Genomic DNA, 18,949 nt, shown 5'->3' on the forward strand with positions numbered 1-18,949 from the left:
GGTAACAGCAAGAGGTGGGGGGATGGGACCACTAGAGGAGTTGTTCCTTTTCCTGCCTCTCCCCCACACCTCTCACACCCCTAAAGGGCCCAAACTCAACAGATGAGTGGTTATTACAAGCCTTTGCAGAATACAAGCTCCATTAAGTCAACCGAAAATGGATAGGATATCATAATAAGGCCTGGAAGTTAGGAGTCCAAGTCTACAGGTCACAGTTTTCTCTTCCCCAGTTGTGAACACAGGATGGTAATTTTAGCCATAAATTCACACATAAGCTAAAGAGGTCCCTTCTGAGAAAAAGGAAAAAGATGAAAAATTTTAAAAGCTAGGTGAAAAAGAGGCACTTAAAGGAAAAATGTGTCCTAAATCTCCCATCTGTGTCTCCTGTTGGGAGGAAAACAGTGGGATGATCAGCACTGTGCCCACTTGTATGCCTTAAGCACCTTTGTTAACAGGTATGAACTTCCAAATGCTCATGTCTCTGTGACTTGCTCAACTACTCTAGCAGCCTGATGACAAAACAAATGAAAATGTAGGTCGTTTTTCATTTTCAAATTAAAAAACAAACAAAACTCAGACCTAAAATTTCACACTAAAAAAGTGAATTACACTCAGTTTCATTCTTTCCTCATGCTAGTGTTTAAAATGATACTTGATTCTTCAGGAAGGATGACCTGTTGTTTTTCCCTTAAGACTTTCTATCCAATTACTAGACAATTACTCACAGCACCATACACATTAAAGCAGACGGAAACAGTGGCAACAAGCTAAGAGAAAAATCAAGAGCCAACTCGCTTTCTAGAAATAAAATCCATTGCCTGAGAAAATGACAGGAGTGTGGCCCAAAGATTAGAAAAGAAACAAGTTCTGAAAAGAAAATGGCCACCACCTTGCATATAACATTGCTCAAAGTCCAGAGGAGAAACCAGGTTAACAGGCTCTGGTAGGGGTAAGCCCTCTCTGCTCCACTCTTTCCTGGTCTCCCAAAAGCCTGTGTTTTTTCCAAGGCATTTATACCATATATTTAGGACTACACGTCCCCATGAAGAAGTCAGAGATACTTGAAACCATTAACAAGCACAGTAGGACTTCGAAACAGCTCAGTATGAAGAATTTGACGACCATAGTTTCTTGATTTGAAACATGCTTGGTACCATAATCTCTAAGAGCCACAACAAATAGCACAACCACAGCACACATGTAAATCTTCAGACAAGCCAACTCTGACTACTGCTGGCACCATAAGGATGAGAAAAGAAATCACTAACCAAGAGCTGCTGAGATGCTTAACTTTCCTCCAAATCCAAAGGATAGCATGGGTATCTATGCAGCAAGATATCACCTACTGCTGCTAATAGACCCAGCTGCTCAAATAGATGCATCTTTGAAAACAGTAAGTTTCAAACAGTAAGTTTCAAGCAGTTTAAGTATAACCTGCAAGATTCTCATTCTATCCCCAAACTGATAACTGCTTGTTGTTGCTGGATTTTTTTTTTTTTTTTAGTTTTGTTTTTGTCTATAATGATGCTTTAATTTGTGGAGCACTGACCGATATGGTCATATGTTCAGAGTTCCTTTAAAAAAAATTTGATATCTTGTCTTGATTTGTAACGTTAACGTACTTTTAGACTTTCCCTCAACTCCATCAAGGAAGAGAGAGTATGTAAGCACGTGTGAGAGTACTGAGGTTGTGAAAGGGAGTAGAGAAGCAAAGAAGGAAGCACAAAGGAAAGTCAAGATTTCCATAAACTTGAAAACCAATTTACAGAAAGGAATCTGATGTATTTTCTGAATAAGGCCTTGATCAGGGTAAGCAATCCGCTTTGTAGCACATTCTACACTGCCCATAAATAAAGAAGTCTCTTTAAATTAACATTTCCAGTATGAATGAACAGTCCAGAAATCCTCATTTCAAGCGCTCGATGAGTCCCTGTGTGAGTCCAAGGTGCAGAAGCTGTGTTCGGGAGAGGTTTGCTAGGTTAGGGAAGGCCGCAAGCAGCTTCTCCCATGCCAGTTCCAGTAGGCTAGGTACCGCCAGCCAGATCTTAAACAATGACCCAGTCCATTTGTTTTCGTGGATGTTCACCAATCCTCCATGAATGTACATGCAACCAGCTGCTGTAACAGCTGCACAGTGAAAATAAACTGGCTCAGTCATGGTAGCTGGGAGCTTCACCCACTGAAAAGTCTGCAGATTCAATTTCCAGATATCTCCCAGGATCACCTCTCCATTATAGCCCCCACGAATAAATACATCATTTTTTTTTTATCATCATTTTATTGAGATATATTCACATACCACGCAGTCATACAAAACAAATTGTACTTTCGATTGTTTACAGTACCATTACATAGTTGTACATTCATCACCTAAATCAATCCCTGACACCTTCATTAGCACACACACAAAAATAACAAGAATAATAATTAGAGTGAAAAAGAGCAATTGAAGTAAAAAAGAACACTAGGTACCTTTGTCTGTTTGTTTGCTTCCCCTAATTTTCTACACATCCATCCATAAACTAGACACAGTGGAGTTTGGTCCTTATGGCATTCCCAATCCCACTGTCACCCCTCATAAGCTACATTTTTATACAACTGTCTTCGAGATTCATGGGTTCTGGGTTGTAGTTTAATAGTTTCAGGTATCCACCACCAGCTACCCCAATTCTTTAGAACCTAAAAAAGGTTGTCTAAAGTGTGCGTAAGAGTGCCCACCAGAGTGATCTCTCGGCTCGTTTTGGAATCTCTCTGCCACTGAAGCTTATTTCATTTCCTTTCACATCCCCCTTTTGGTCAAGAAGATGTTCTCCATCCCACGATGCCGGGTCTACATTCCTCCCCGGGAGTCATATTCCACGTTGCCAGGGAGATTCACTTCCCTGGGTGTCTGATCCCACGTAGGGGGGAGGGCAGTGATTTCACCTTTCAAGTTGGCTTAGCCAGAGAGAGAGGGCCACATCTGAGCAACAAAGAGGCATTCAGGAGGAGACTCTTAGGCACAAATACAGGGAGGCCTAGCCTCTCCTTTGCAGCAACCGTCTTCCCAAGGGTAAAACTTATGGTAGAGGGCTCAACCCATCAAACCACCAGTCCCCTATGTCTGTGGTCATGTTAGCAACCATGGAGGTGGGGTAGGCGAATACCCCTGCATTCTCCACAGGCTCCTCAAGGGGGCACTACATCTTTTTTTTTTTTTCCTTGTTTGTCTTTTTTCTTTTTTCTTTTTTTTTTTAACTTTCCCTTCTTTTTTCAAATCAACTGTATGAAAAAAAAAAAAGTTAAAAAGAAAACAAACATACAATAAAAAAAACATTTCAAAGAGACCATAGCAAGGGAGTAAGAAAAAGACAACTAACCTAAGATAACTGCTTAACTTCCAACATGTTCCTACTTTACCCCAAGAAAGTTACATAATATAGCAACATTTCAGTGAACTTGTTCCTACTACATCCATCAGAAATTAACAGACCATAGTCATTTCTGGGCATCCCCAGAACGTTAAATAGCTTATCTGTTCTTCTTGGATTATTGTTCCCCGTTCCTTAATTGCTCTCTACTGCTAGTTCCCCTACATTCTACATTATAAACCATTTGTTTTACATTTTTCAAAGTTCACATTAGTGGTAGCATATAATATTTCTCTTTTTGTGCCTGGCTTATTTCGCTCAGCATTATGTCTTCAAGGTTCATCCATGTTGTCATCTGTTTCACGAGATCGTTCCTTCTTACTGCCGCGTAGTATTCCATCGTGTGTATATACCACATTTTATTTATCCACTCATCTGTTGAAGGACATTTGGGTTGTTTCCATCTCTTGGCAATTATGAATAATGCTGCTATGAACATTGGCGTGCAGATATCTGTTCGTGTCACTGCTTTCCGATCTTCCGGGTATATACCGAGAAGTGCAATCGCTGGATCGAATGGTAGCTCTATATCTAGTTTTCCAAGGAACTGCCAGACTGACTTCCAGAGTGGCTGAACCATTATACAGTCCCACCAACAATGAATAAGAGTTCCAATTTCTCCACATCCCCTCCAGCATTTGTAGTTTCCTGTTTGTTTAATGGCAGCCATTCTAACCGGTGTTAGATGGTATCTCATTGTGGTCTTAATTTGCATCTCTCTAATAGCTAGTGAAGCTGAACATTTTTTCATGTGTTTCTTGGCCATTTGTATTTCCTCTTCAGAGAACTGTCTTTCCATATCTTTTGCCCATTTTATAATTGGGCTGTCTGTACTATTGTCATTGAGTTGTAGGATTTCTTTGTATATGGAAGATATCAGTCTTTTGTCAGATACATGGTTTCCAAAAATTTTTTCCCATTGAGTTGGCTGCCTCTTTACCTTTTTGAGAAATTCCTTTCAGGTGCAGAAACTTCTAAGCTTGAGGAGTTCCCATTTATCTATTTTCTCTTTTGTTGCTTGTGCTTTGGGTGTAAAGTCTAGGAAGTGGCCTCCTAATACAAGGTCTTGAAGATGTTTTCCTACATTATCTTCTAGGAGTTTTATGGTACTTTCTTTTATATTGAGATCTTTGGTCCATTTTGAGTTAATTTTTGTGTAGGGGGTGAGGTAGGGGTCCTCTTTCATTCTTTTGGATATGGATATCCAACTCTCCCAGCCCCATTTGTTGAAAAGACCATTATGGCGCACTTCGGTGGCTTTGGGGGCCTTATCAAAGATCAGTCGGCCATAGATCTGAGGGTCTATCTCTGAATTCTCAATTCCATTCCATTGATCTATATGTCTATCTTTGTGCCAGTACCATGCTGTTTTGGCAACTGTGGCTTTATAATAAGCTTCAAAGTCAGGGAGTGTAAGTCCTCCCACTTCGTTTTTCTTTTTTAGAGTGTCTTTAGCAATTCGAGGCATCTTCCCTTTCCAAATAAATTTGATAACTAGCTTTTCCAAGTCTGCAAAGTAGGTTGTTGGAATTTTGATTGGGATTGCATTGAATCTGTAGATGAGTTTGGGTAGAATTGACATCTTAATGACATTTAGCCTTCCTATCCATGAACATGGAATATTTTTCCATCTTTTAAGGTCCCCTTCTATTTCTTTTAGTAGAGTTATGTAGTTTTCTTTGTATAGGTCTTTTACATCTTTGGTTAAGTTTATTCCTAGGTACTTGATTTTCTTAGTTGCTATTGAAAATGGTATCTTTTTCTTGAGTGTCTCTTCAGTTTGTTCATTTCTAGCATATAGAAACATTACTGACTTATGTGCATTAATCTTGTATCCCGCTACTTTGCTAAATTTGTTTATTAGCTCTAGTAGGTGTATCGTTGATTTCTCAGGGTTTTCTAGATATAAGATCATATCATCTGCAAACAATGACAGTTTTACTTCTTCTTTTCCAATTTGGATGCCTTTTATTTCTTTGTCTTGCCGGATTGCCCTGGCTAGCACTTCCAGCACAATGTTGAATAACAGTGGTGACAGCGGGCATCCTTGTCTTGTTCCTGATCTTAGAGGGAAGGCTTTCAGTCTCTCACCATTGAGTACTATGCTGGCTGTGGGTTTTTCATATATGCTCTTTATCATGTTGAGGAAGTTTCCTTCAATTCCTACCTTTTGAAGTGTTTTTATCAAAAAGGGATGTTGGATTTTGTCAAATGCTTTTTCAGCATCTATTGAGATGATCAATTGATTTTTCCCTTTTGACTTGTTAATGTGTTGTAATACATTGATTGATTTTCTTATGTTGAACCATCCTTGCATGCCTGGAATGAATCCCACTTGGTCATGGTGTACGATTTTTTTAATGTGTCTTTGGATTCGATTTGCAAGTATTTTGTTGAGGATTTTTGCATCTATATTCATTAGGGAGATTGGCCGGTAGTTTTCCTTTTTTGTAGCATCTTTGCCTGGTTTTGGTATTAGATTGATGTTAGCTTCATAAAATGAGTTAGGTAGTGTTCCATTTTTTTCAATGTTTTGAAAGAGTTTGAGTAAGATTGGTGTCAGTTCTTTCTGGAAAGTTTGGTAGAATTCCCCTGTGAAGCCATCTGGCCCTGGGCATTTATTTGTGGGAAGATTTTTGATGACTGATTGGATCTCTTTGCTTGTGATGGGTTGGTTGAGGTCTTCTATTTCTTCATAATATCCTCTTATAATTTTTTTAATTTCTTCAGGATCTGCAGTTATGTCACCTTTTTCATTCATTATTTTGTTTATATGGGTCTTCTCTCTTTTTGATTTTGTCAGTCTAGCTAGGGGCTTGTCAATCTTGTTGATCTTCTCAAAGAACCAACTTTTGGTGATATTTATCCTCTCTATTGTTTTTTTGTTCTCTATGTCATTTATTTCTGCTTTAATCCTTGTTATTTCTTGTCTTCTACTTGGTTTAGGATTGGTTTGCTGTTCATTTTCTAGCTTCTTCAGTTGATCCATTAGTTCTTTGATTTTGGCTCTTTTTCCTTTTTAATATATGCGTTTAGTGCTATAAATTTCCCCCTTAGCACTGCTTTTGCTGCATCCCATAGGTTTTGGTATGTTGTGTTCTCATTTTCATTCGTCTCTATATATTTAGCAATTTCTCTTGCTATTTCTTCTTTAACCCACTGATTGTTTAGGAGTGTGTTGTTTAACCTCCAGGTATTTGTGAATTTTCTAAGTCTCTGATGGTTATTGACTTCTAATTGTATTCCATTGTGGTCAGAGAATGTGCTTTGAATAATTTCAATCTTTTTAAATTTATTGAGGCTTGTTTTATGTCCCAGCATATGATCTATTCTGGAGAAAGTTCCGTGAGCACTAGAAAAGTATGTGTATCCTGGTGATTTGGGATGTAATGTCCTGTAGATGTCTGTTAAATCTAATTCATTTATCAGATTGTTTAGGTTTTCAATTTCCTTATTGGTCTTCTGTCTGGTTGATCTATCTATAGGAGAGAGTGATGTGTTGAAGTCTCCCACAATTATTGTGGAAACATCAATTGCTTCCTTTAGTTTTGCCAATGTTTCTCTCATGTATTTTGTGGCACCTTGATTGGGTGCATAGACATTTACGATTGTCATTTCTTCTTGCTGAATTGCCCCTTTTATTAGTATGAAGTGGCCTTCTTTGTCTCTCAAAACATCCCTGCATTTGAAGTCTATTTTATCTGAGATTAATATTGCTACACCTGCTTTCTTTTGGCTGTAGCTTGCATGAAATATTTTTTTCCATCCTTTCACTTTCAGTTTCTTTGTGTCCCTGTGTCTAAGATGAGTCTCTTGTATGCAACATATTGATGGTTCATTTTTTTTGATCCATTCTGCGAATCTATATCTTTTAATTGGGGAGTTTAATCCATTTACATTCAACGTTAAAACCGTGAAGGCATTTCTTGAATCGGCCATCTTATCCTTTGGATTATGTTTGCCATATTTTTCCCTCTCTCTATTAATATCCTTTATTGTACCCATACCGAATCTCTTTAGTACTGAACCTTTCTCCAAGTCTCTCTGTCCTGTCTTTGTTTCTCTGTCTGTAGGGCTCCCTTTAGTATCTCCAGTAGGGCAGGTCTCTTGTTAGCAAATTCTCTCAGCATTTGTTTGTCTGTGAAAAATTTAAGCTCTCCCTCAAATTTGAAGGAGAGCTTTGCTGGATAAAGTATTCTTGGCTGGAAATTCCTCTCACTCAGAATTTTAAATATATCGTGCCATTGCCTTCTCGCCTCCATGGTGGCTGCTGAGCAGTCACTACTTTGTCTTATGCTGTTTCCTTTGTATGTGGTGAATTGCTTTTCTCTTGCTGCTTTCAGAACTTGCTCCTTCTCTTCTATGTTTGACAGTGTGATCAGTATATGTCTCGGAGTGGGTTTTTTTGGATTTATTCTATTTGGAGTTCGCTGAGGATTTATGATTTGTGTATTTATGTTGTTTAGAAGATTTGGGAAGTTTTCCCCAACAATTTCTTTGAATACTCTTCCTAGACCTTTACCCTTTTCTTCCCCTTCTGGGACACCAATGAGTCTTATATTCGGACGTTTCATATTATCTATCATATCCCTGAGGTCCATTTCGAGTTTTTCAATTTTTTTCCCCATTCTTTCTTTTATGCTTTCATTTTCCATTCTGTCATCTTCCAGGTCACTGATTCGTTGTTCAACTTCCTCTAGTCTTGTACTATGAGTGTCCAGAATCTTTTTAATTTGGTCAACAGTTTCTTTAATTTCCATAAGATCATCCATTTTTTTATTTAGTCTTGCAATGTCTTCTTTATGCTCTTCTAGGGTCTTCTTGATTTCCTTCATATCCCGTACTATGGTCTCATTGTTCATCTTTAGTTCTTTGAGTAGCTGCTCTAGGTGTGTCTCTTCTGGTCTTTTGATTTGGGTGCTTGGGCTTGGGTTATCCATATCGTCTGGTTTTTTCATATGCTTTATAATTTTCTGTTGTTTTTGGCCTCGTGGCATTTGCTGAACTTGATAGGGTTCTTTTAGGGTTTGTAGACCAGTTGAAGTCCTTATCTCTAATTTATCAGATCTACAGCTTCGTGGAGTACACTTTCTCTAACTAACCAGCAGGTGGCGTCCACGAGCCACCTGTTCTCCACAAGCCAGATCTCCCCTGCTTAGCCTTTTTGGTGAGTGGGGGAGTGAGTCTTGTGGGGCCCAATTGGTGTACCAAGCTTGCGTGTGTAGTTGGTGTTGTCTGCCCTGTATGTGGGGCGTGTTTCTGGGCAGTCGGGGAGGGGGGGTGGCCCTAACAATCAAATCTCCCTGATGATCCTAGAGTTTTAAAGCTACTGCAATAGTCTAATCCTTCAGTTCAGTCCTGCCACAGTTTGTCTCTGCCACTGACCCACAAGTCTTTGGTATTGGCGTATGGCTCCTGAGACTTGCAAGTGGGCCCCTCTTCCATGCTGTGCACCCCGGGTCCTCTGTTGAGGGATGACTGTGCTATGTCACAGGTGAGTGCCGTCCCCCCAGGGCAGTTCTGGGCTGCTGGGTTGTGTTGGGAGGCTCCCAGTCTGCTCAAATGATGGCTGAATGGGGCTCTGTTAATTCACACTGCTCCCCCTTCCCAGCTCTGGGACATTCAGCTGAGGTTGCAGGGAAGGCTAATGTCCACGCCCAGTTTTGTGGTGTGTGCCTGTTATTTGAAGCACTTCCGTCACACTGGGTTGTCTGGGGCAGCTCTGCGCCATGGGGCTGGCGATGGGCAGGTGTGTTTCCTGTCCACCAGGATGGTGGCTGTGAGCGGACACCCCCCTTTTCTTGGGAAGTTGTGTTGTTTAGTGAATTTTCTCAGCCACTGGATTATTGCCTTTTGTCTCAGAGCTCTCTTAGTTCTGCTCTTGACTTGACGTGCCCAAATTTCAATTCTTTGAAGCTTTCTGTATTGAGCTTCTTAGAGTAATTGTTTTAGAAAAAGCAAAAAGGATTTAAAAAAAAAAAAAAAAAAAAAAACAAAAAACGGCCCTCCTCAGAGATCTAATGGGTTATTGAAATGCTAATAGACAAAGCAACCAGGGCCATTAAGGAAAGGTGCACAGGGCAGAGAGATCAGCCTTGCTTCGGGATTTGCATATGCGCCTCAAGGCCTGATCTCCGCCCTTCCCCTTTCTGTGTTCACCAGAACTCCAAAAATCCTCTGCTTTTATTTTGGAGTTTTTCGTGTTGTTTTTTTTCTATGCCTGTCTCCTCTCTGCTGGGCTGGCTGCTCTCAGAGTCTCTGGTGTCTGGTCTCAGTCTATCTATGGTTGGAGTTTGAATCAGTAGAATGAGTTTCCGATAAGAGCAGCCACTGCAATTCTCCCTTCTCCTTCCTGGAGCTGACAGCCCCTCCTCCCCCGGGACTGAGCCTGGCAGGGAGGGGCGCGGGTCCCCTGGCCGCAAAAACTTACAGATTTCGCTGATCTCAGCAGTTCCACGTTTTCATGAGTGTTGTATGAAGTATGCCCAAAGACGGATTGCTCTGTGGTGTCCAGTCCACACAGTTCCTGGCTTTTTACCTACTTTCCTGGAGGAGTAACTAAAACATACAGCTCACCAGTCTGCCATCTTGCCCCGCCTCCCATCATTTTTAATTTGAACACAACTGTGACATCTTCGGGCTGCAGGGAAACCTATTTTTTCATGGGGTTTTGTTGCGATTTCCTCCCATGCATTTGTTTCAAGGTTGTATGCATGGATCTTGTTTAAGGAATATGCTGTCCAGGAAGTACCACCTCCCAAGATGTAAATCCTCTGCCCATCATGTGCAATTCCATGTCTGTATCTCTCTTCTGGCAGATCACAGGATAGGTTGTTTGGTTTCAGTTGTGTCCACTCTCTGGTATTGAGATCTAATTTGTGCAGATCTGTGCTGTAAATATAGCCAGTTCTCCCTCCAAAGACATAAAGGGAGCCATTGATGATAGCCATGGCCTGTCCATATATACGACTGGGTTTCTTCCCCCGACAGCTGAGTGAAGCCCATCTCTTATACTTCACATTACAGACATGGACATCAATGCCGTTGCTCTCACCAAATGGGATGCCTGTACCTCCAAACACTAACAGATTGTTTCCGTGCAGCACAAGTGACATAGATGCCAGTTCTTGGGGCATGTAACCATCTGTACCCATCTGGTGCCACATTCCAGTAGCAAAATGATACAGCCAAAGATCCCTGAAGAGAGGATAGTCTTCATTATCTGGCCCTCCCAACTCGTCGTAGTCTGGATTATAACCTCCAAACACATATAGATTGGTATTATCTGCCACACACCGATGTCCACTTCGTGCTGGTGGAGGTCTGTGGCCTGGCAGGTGCGGCCGCCCGGAGAGCTGCACGAAGCGGTTCAGCTGGCCGTTACCCCGACCCCCGCTGCCCCCACTGCCCCCGCTGGCCCCGCTACCTCCGCCGCCGCCACCGCCAGTGGCGCCTCCTCCCCTCCAGCGGTTCCTGTCCCAGCCCTGGGCGGCCGACATGACCCGCTAACAATTGCCGCAGTCCGGCCCCGGCAGCTAGCTCCTAGACCGGCGACACCAGCGGAGCCTCCTTCCTGGGCTTCTCTCCCAATAAACTTTTAAGAATGAATGGGGTACTGTTAATAATTACATTCATGACAAGAGCTAACCAGGACTCTTCTTGGCTAACTAGGCCCTTAAAAATAAAGTATGTTTTCCCATACCTCTATGCCTTCACTCAAGCAGTGATATATACCTGGAATTCTCTTCCCTCTCTTCTTTAATTGTTGAAATCTCACTCATTATTCATGTTCCAGTTCCTTGGTGAAATCCTTAGATATATACCCCAAATACAGTGCTCAGCACACTGCATTAAAATTATTGGTAAATTTTTCTGTTTCCCCATCAGATTTTGAGCTTCTTGAGGCCAAAACCATGGCTGATTGATTTTTTTTGTAACAAGTGCATTGCACAATGTCTGGGAGAAAGGATGCTCAGTAAGCATACACTAAACAGAATGATAATGTCACATACCTTTCACAAATTAGTAAACTGGGGCATAGAAATATAACACAACTAGTTGATGTAAGAGTCAAGATTATAAACCCACTATTCTGTACCACTTTTACAATACAGCTGTGGTTCTTAACCCAGGACAATTTTTCCCCCCAGGGACATTTGGTAATGTCTGGAGACACTTTAGGTTGTCACACATGGGAAGTGAGCTGGAATATGCTATTAGTATCAACTGGGGAGAACCCAAGAATGTTGATAAACACTCTTCAATGCACAGAAACCACCCCCACTACCATCACCACACACACAAAGACATAAAAGAATTATACAGCTTAAAATATCAATAGAGCTGAGACTGAGAAACCCTGCACTACAGAATAGAAGAGATGAACCTCTGACAATTGGGAGAATATATCTTTGAATACCATCAAAAGTTAACTGCTCTATCATGGAAAAACACAATAATGTTACTGCTGAAGGGCCATGCTTTACAGATGGCATTAGTTTTTACCCATGATAACCTCTTGGTATGTCTCTCCTGGCTACTGACCAGGTAGAATAACTCTGGGCAAGGACTGAAATCAAAAGGTTTCGAGGGCATTGGGTTGCAGTTCAAAAGAATAATCAAATAGCATGTAAAGGTTTGTGTAATGTTATTTAGGAGGTAGGGAGGTTTGAATCTTCTGCAATATTCGGTGACTGGACAAGTTAACCCATTTTCCTTTGTTAGCAATGAAAAACCAATACTAGTATGTCTTGCCCACCGAAATTATGGTGATCATTAAGGGCTTTAAGAACAAGAATGTGATCCTCAGGGAGTGGGAGGTATAGGTTATATTGGTAGGAGCATAGTTTTTGGCATCTCACAAACCTGAAATTAATCTTAGGCCTGCCGCTTGTTAGTTGGATGACTTTCAACTGGTGACCTATCCTCTCTGTGCCTCAGTGGCCTCATACATAAAATGAGTATTATAAAGTGGTTTCAAGAATTAAATGAGACAGTGTATTTAAAGCACTTAGCACCATACCTGGCTCATAGTAGGTATAATAAAAATTATTTCTCTACCTCCTTTCTCTCACTTTCCTTTTTATCCCAGTCAAAGAGTTATCATAGTGGTTAAACTATTAACAATCCCAATTTTGAATCTCAGAAAAAATACTTTAGGTCTTATCATCCCAGAGACTTTGTAGGATAAATCCTTAGTCCCTCTTCCAGTTTCTCCTTCTTTTTAATTTTCACTCTTCCCAGCCTGCTCTCCAAGTAGCTGTAGTTCTCAGGGTTCTGTGAGCAATATGGGCGGCTGGAGTAAGGAGAGGCCAAATGGCTGTAGATGCCTGCCTACTGGAACCCAGTGTGTACCCCTGTGCTCCCACACACATTTCTCTTGCATATAGAGGTAGCCTTCAATGGTTGGCTGTCCTGGCAGTTTGCAAGTCTGAGGAGCTTCTTTCATCCTCCTCTTAAGTTCTTCCATCTCTTCCCAGGTACTGGAGAAATGATTTCTTGTCTGTCAAGACATTATCATCAAAATCATTATCATCATCATCATTAATATTAATAAGTATTAATTTGGTCAGAGACCCAGTGCAGAGCTTTCTCTACTTATATCGTGTACCAAAACATAGCAAAAAAAAAAAAAAAAAAAAAAAATGCTGAAGGGCATAGTGACTAGGAGACAATTTTATATCGTTTAACAGTACTAAAGCCTGGAAGGGAAACAGAAATATAAATAGCAATATACCCATAAAACTCGACTGGGATTTTTTTTTAAATAGGAATTACTTAAGCCTCCAACAAATAAGAACTCACAGAATTCTGAGCACCAGACTGACCCCAACTTTACAAAAAGGGTGACTGTTCAAAGGTTCCCATAATGGTTAGTTTTATGTGTCAATTTGGCTAAACTATACTACTCAGCTATTTAGTTAAATACTAATCTAGGTGTTGCTGTGAAGATATTTTACAGCTGTGGCTAACATCTTTGATGGGTTGACTTTAAATAAAAGCAATTACCCTTAACAATGTGGATGGGCATTATCCAATCAGTTGAAAGATTTAACAAAAACTGAGGTTTCCCAGAGAAGACATTTTTTCTCAAGACTGCAGCGTAAAATCCTTCTTGAGATGGCAACCCTCTTGCCTGCCCTATGGATTTAGGGATCAGGACTACAACATCAACTTCTGTCTGAGTTTCCAGCCTGCTGGCCTGCCCTAGCCTACAGATTTGGATGTTCTAACTCCCACCATCACATAAGCTAATTCCTCAAAATAAAATTCTTAATTTCTCTTCCTCTCTGTACACACACACACACACACACACACACACACACACACACACACACACACACACAATTATCCTACTGGCTCTGTTTCTTTGGACTACCCTGACTGATACAGTTCCCATAGATAATAGTCTCATGGCAACTTCTAAGTTGTGCCTCAAGTATAGCTACTGAATACTTGACCCTAAATTAAATCCTGGCATTAGAATAAAATATATGAGAGGATGTTCTCCTTGAAGATAATCCGGTGGATGAGTTAAGTTTTTATGATCATGAAAAACAAAAACTAATGGTAAAAAGGAATTTATCAAAAACTACACAACTAAAACACAATGGCAAGACACAGCTTGAAATTTGGATATGAGAATCACTAGAGATAGACCTCTTAGTGTTTAGTTTCAAGGTAGCAAACATGATGCCATTGAAAAAGGTGATCTGGGCTGCCCTATCTGGTTGGGCTCACTCTCTTGATGATCCTATAAATAAGTAAACCATATGTGTACATACACAGGCTTGTTGATAAACTTTACTTGTCAATTTATATATTCGGAAGAAGATTCAAGTGACTAAATTGGTTGGAGGAGGATTTACAGGATCAAGAAGAAAGGGAAAAGAACACAATCGAAAGACAGGATCCTCCTAAACAAGAGAGGCTTATTTCCACCACTACTTACTAACCTTATTTCTAACAATACATTTATAAATACCATACAATGTAAGACCCAGTCCAAATGCAACATTTCAGTGATGCCTTCTCTGACTATATACTAAGCAGTCAATTGTTCCATCCACTGTGCTTCTTAAAAAAATTTTGGTCTTTTTTCTATTCTAGCACTTATCATAAGGGATTAGGATTTATCTGTTTACACCTTTGTCCTCTGAGGGACTGCACATTCTTTCAGAGACAGAAAAACTTATATGCCTTCATTACTGGATGTCCAGTGCAATTCACAATGCCTGGGACAGAATATAGGTTCATTGTACCCATAAAATATCCTTAAATGTGGGTTAAATAAACTTGTATGGTCAATTTACTCAAATACCATAAATACTTGGAACTTCGAATAAGGAGTGAGATCTAGTTGGTTTGTGCAGGTTAGTGTGAAACCCCCAAATAACGCAAAGAAATTTGGGCAGAGAATAAAAATGTATTTGGAAAAAAAAAAAAAAAGTATTTGCAAAGCCCTCTGAGGGACTGGTGGAAAATGTGGAAATACTAAACTTTCCCACCTGGGGAATTACCAATATTCTCACAAGCATTGGGGACTACCAATTAAGAAGGTCAAGCCCCCGATCTTGGGGCTTGCCTTATGAAGCTTGTTATTGCAAAGGAGAGGCTAAGCCTACTTATAATTGTGCCTAGGAGTCACCCCCAGAACACCTCATCTTTTGCTCAGATGTAGCCTCTCTCTCTAAGCCAACTTAGCAGGTATACTCACTGCCCCCCACCCCCCCATGAGGGACATGATTCCCAGGGGTGTAAATCTCCCTGGCAATGTGGGACATGTCTCCTGGGGATGAACCTGGACCGGGCATCGTGGGATTGAGAAAGACTTCTTGACCAAAAGGGGGAAGAGAAATGAAACAAAGTTTCAGTGGATGAGAGATTTCAAATGGAGTCAAGAGGTCCTTCTGGAGGGTATTCTTATATGCTATATGGATATACCTTTTTAGTTTTTAGTGTATTGGAATAACAAGAAGGAAATACCTGAAACTGTTGAACTGCAACCCAGTAGCCTTGATTTTTGAAGATGACTGCATAACTATGTAGCTTACACAATATGACTGTGTGATTGTGAAAACCTTGTGGCTCACACTCCCTTTATCCAGTGTATGGATGGATGAGTGGAAAAATGGGAACAAAAAGTAAATGAATAATAGGGGAGATGAGGGGTGTGATGTTTGGGGTGTTCTTCTTGTATTTTTATTCTTGATTTATTTTTTATTTTTTATTTTATTTTATTTTTTAGAGTAACGAAAATGTTCAAAAATTTATTTTGCTGATGAATGCACAACAATATGATGGTACTGTGAACAATTGATTTATACTGTGGATGACTGTAAGGTATGTGAATATATCTCAATAAAACAGAATTAAAAAAAAATGTGGGTTAAATAAATGACTGAGTAAAAAGACCTACTTGACAAGAATGACAAGGCTGTGTCTATACTCACTTATAAGAACCAGCATGGGAAGGATGGTGAGTAATGCCTTTAAAAATACTTTATTTGACTCTAATAACTTGTGAGAAAAGGAAAAGAAAGAAAGTGGAAAATGGGCATTCAAAATCCACAGTGAGAGAGCCTTGAACTATTCAGGAGGTGTGCTGGTTTGTATATATTATGTCCCCCAGAAAAAGCTATATTCTTTAATGCATCTTGTGGGGGCAGACATATGAGTGTTGATTAGGTTGGAACATATTAGTTCAGTGTTTCCATGGAGATGTGACTCAATCAACTGTGGACGAGAACTTTCATTGGATTATTTCTATGGAGGTGTTGCTCCACTCATTCAGGGTGGGTCTTTATTGGATCACTGAAGTATTTTAAAAAGAGCCACACAGGCCCAGATACAGAGAGCAACTGAGAGTGACATCCTGAAGAGAGCTGCAGCTGAGAGACATATTTTGAAGACAGCCATTGGAAGCTAACACTGACATTTTGGAGAATGCCATTCTGAAACGCAACCTGGGAGCAAGCAGACACCAGCCACATGCCTTCCCAGCTAACAGACATTTTCCGGACACCATTGGCCATCCTTCGGTGAAGGTACCCAATTGTTGATGCCTTACCTTGGACACTTTGTGGCCTGCAACTTTTAACCAAATAAACCCCCTTTATAGAAGCCAATCCATTTCTGGTGTTTTGCAGAACAGCAGCATTAGCAAACTGGAACAGAAAGGAAGCAGTGTAAGACCTGTACCTAAACAAGCCCATAGCAGGATTCTGAACTTAGAGACACAAATTAACAGCACTTAATAACTATTGGATAGATGTATGTGTCAGTGGCTGGAATGGCGAGCTTGGACAGCAGTTGGCCTCTAAAAGAAGGAAAAGTTGAAACTGGAGGATCAAGAATGGCTCAATTCAGCGAAATATTTATGATATACAACAGTGTGTCCTGACAAACTGGCTGAAATGCGATAACCTAGAATTCGGAGGTCAAGTTGGAAGAGTTATCATAGTAGTTATGATAAGGTTACTGGGGCTGAAATCCAATTGGAATAGAGAGAAAGGAGGAGAAATCCACATGCAAACTCACATTTTGCAAACTGAGCTGGAGCTGCTGTTTGTATGGGAGGAAATCCTGTGTGAGCTCTACAGTCAGGCTATTGGAAATGAAGAGGCTGTGAAGAAAGGCCAGGACCTAGGGAAAACACGTAAAAATAACTATCACCAATACCTTCTCATTAATAAAATAAAGGAAATAGCATAGAAATGAAACGCCACACAGTATTTATCCAGCATAGTGTTAAAAGCAATGATGCAAACAAGTCCATGCACAGCTATTCTCAAACTAGGTTAAACATTTATACTGGACTCAGTTTCAGAAAATGAGGACTACTAACAAATTTTTTCATCCAGATCCTGTTCAGGTAGCATACAAAGTCACTCATAATTTGGACAGTATGGGAATGGACTGTGCCCTTTCTCTCTATATCCTCAGCACTGGCACATAGTAGGTGCTCAACAAATATTTGTTGAATGAATGGATAAGTAAATGGATAACTGATTGAAGTAAAATTCTGTATCTCAATGATGAATGACATAATGCTAAAATATCCAATGAGTCTAAACAGATTTTCATATTAGAAATGTTTGGGGGGTACAGAAGAGGATAAGCAAACGATCAATGAAATATTTTTTAAATGTTCAAAATATTCAATCTCACTGGAGATCAAATACCCATTAAAAATTAAATATCATTCCCCTCCATCAAATTACAAAACTTCAAAAAAATAACACTCAGTGCAAGAAAAGTTAAAGTGTAATAGGTAGCAGTAAAAATTGCCCTATTCTTTCTAAAAAGCAAACGAGTGAGCACATATAAACATGTACACACAAACACACACTATATATATAGACAGATATGTATGTACACATCTTCACGTAAACATGAACTATTTATGTGTGTGTGTGTGTGTGTATATACACACACACACACAAAACTATGTAAACATGCATGTACATATACTACATATATATAAATGTGTATGGTATGTATACTACCACACATACACACACTCCTTCCGGTTTCTCTTCCAAGCTTCCTCATCTCAGAAAATGACCTCCTCAGTCACTCAAGCCAGAAACTAAAGAATAATCCCGAATTTCTCCTTCACTCACATCACAATCCAATCCATGGATTCCTGTCACTTTTGCCTCCAAATATATCCCTAATCCAGCCATGTTCTATTTCTACTACCACCACCCAACCCAGACCAACATATTCTTTTGACTATTTTGACTAGAGCACTGGAGTAGCCTCCTAACCGGTTTCCTCATTTCCACTCTTGATCTCTTCCAAGTCATTTTCCATAGAACACAAATCGGCTCATGGCATACCCTGCTTAACACCCTTCAGTGGCTTTCCATTGTACTTAGACTAAAATCCAAACTCATTACCGTGCCATAGGTCCTATGCCTTCCTATTGGACATGATGTCCTGCCACTTGTCTCTTCCATCCCTAGTACCTAAAGACACTAGATTTCTTTTCATTGCTGCATTTTCTCTTCTTTTAGATCTCAGCTTAAAAAAGTTACCTTCTCAGAGGTCCTCTTGACCAGCTTATCTAAAGCAGCTGCCTGCTGCTGTTCTTTATTTTAGCACCTGTTGATTTCTTTCACAGCCCTTATCACAACCTGAAATTATTTTATCTTTCTGTGTCCTTCTTCCCCTTCTGTCTACCCCCATGGAAGCATAAGCTCCATGAATACAGAAACAGAGTCTATCTTGTTCACTATAGGATACCCAGTGTCTAGCTAACACCTGGAACATAACAGGAACTCAATGTTTGTTGAATAAATGAATAAATACTTGTTTGCTCATATGCATACACAGATATATAGAAATATGAGCCAGCTATGCATCTACACAGATATACATGCTCATGTGCCATGTATACACACACACACACACACACACATATAAGTACATGCACAAACGGCTAAAGAAAAAGATCTAATAGATGCACAGACAGATAATCCAGAATGAAACATGCCACAATATTAACAGTGATCATCTTTGTATGGGATACTTCT

General features: G+C 40.1%; 2 protein-coding genes across 9 annotated transcripts in view; both read right to left on the reverse strand.

The window, feature by feature from the left end:
* OPHN1 (oligophrenin 1) overlaps positions 1-18,949 on the reverse strand; it is an 838,177-nt gene that overhangs the window by 601,901 nt on the left and 217,327 nt on the right. Inside the window, exon 1 of one of the 8 annotated variants that reach the window (XM_037821169.1) lies at positions 12,783-12,944. The exons of the other annotated variants lie outside the window; for them this stretch is intronic. Coding sequence (XP_037677097.1) covers positions 12,783-12,879 — 97 coding nt within the window. The 5' untranslated portion in view covers positions 12,880-12,944. Of the gene's footprint in view, positions 1-12,782; positions 12,945-18,949 lie in introns of those variants that run through there. 8 annotated transcript variants of the gene reach the window in all.
* LOC119522651 (kelch domain-containing protein 10) lies at positions 1,515-10,909 on the reverse strand. The gene is made up of 2 exons (XM_037821160.1): positions 10,023-10,909; positions 1,515-2,264 (listed from the first exon to the last, which is right to left on the reverse strand). Exons 1-2 carry the CDS (start codon positions 10,907-10,909, stop codon positions 1,907-1,909), a joined length of 1,245 nt encoding a protein of 414 aa, XP_037677088.1. The 3' UTR covers positions 1,515-1,906.

The sequence above is a fragment of the Choloepus didactylus genome, chromosome X (assembly GCF_015220235.1).
Source record: "Choloepus didactylus isolate mChoDid1 chromosome X, mChoDid1.pri, whole genome shotgun sequence".
Classification (NCBI taxonomy): Eukaryota; Metazoa; Chordata; class Mammalia; order Pilosa; family Megalonychidae; genus Choloepus; species Choloepus didactylus.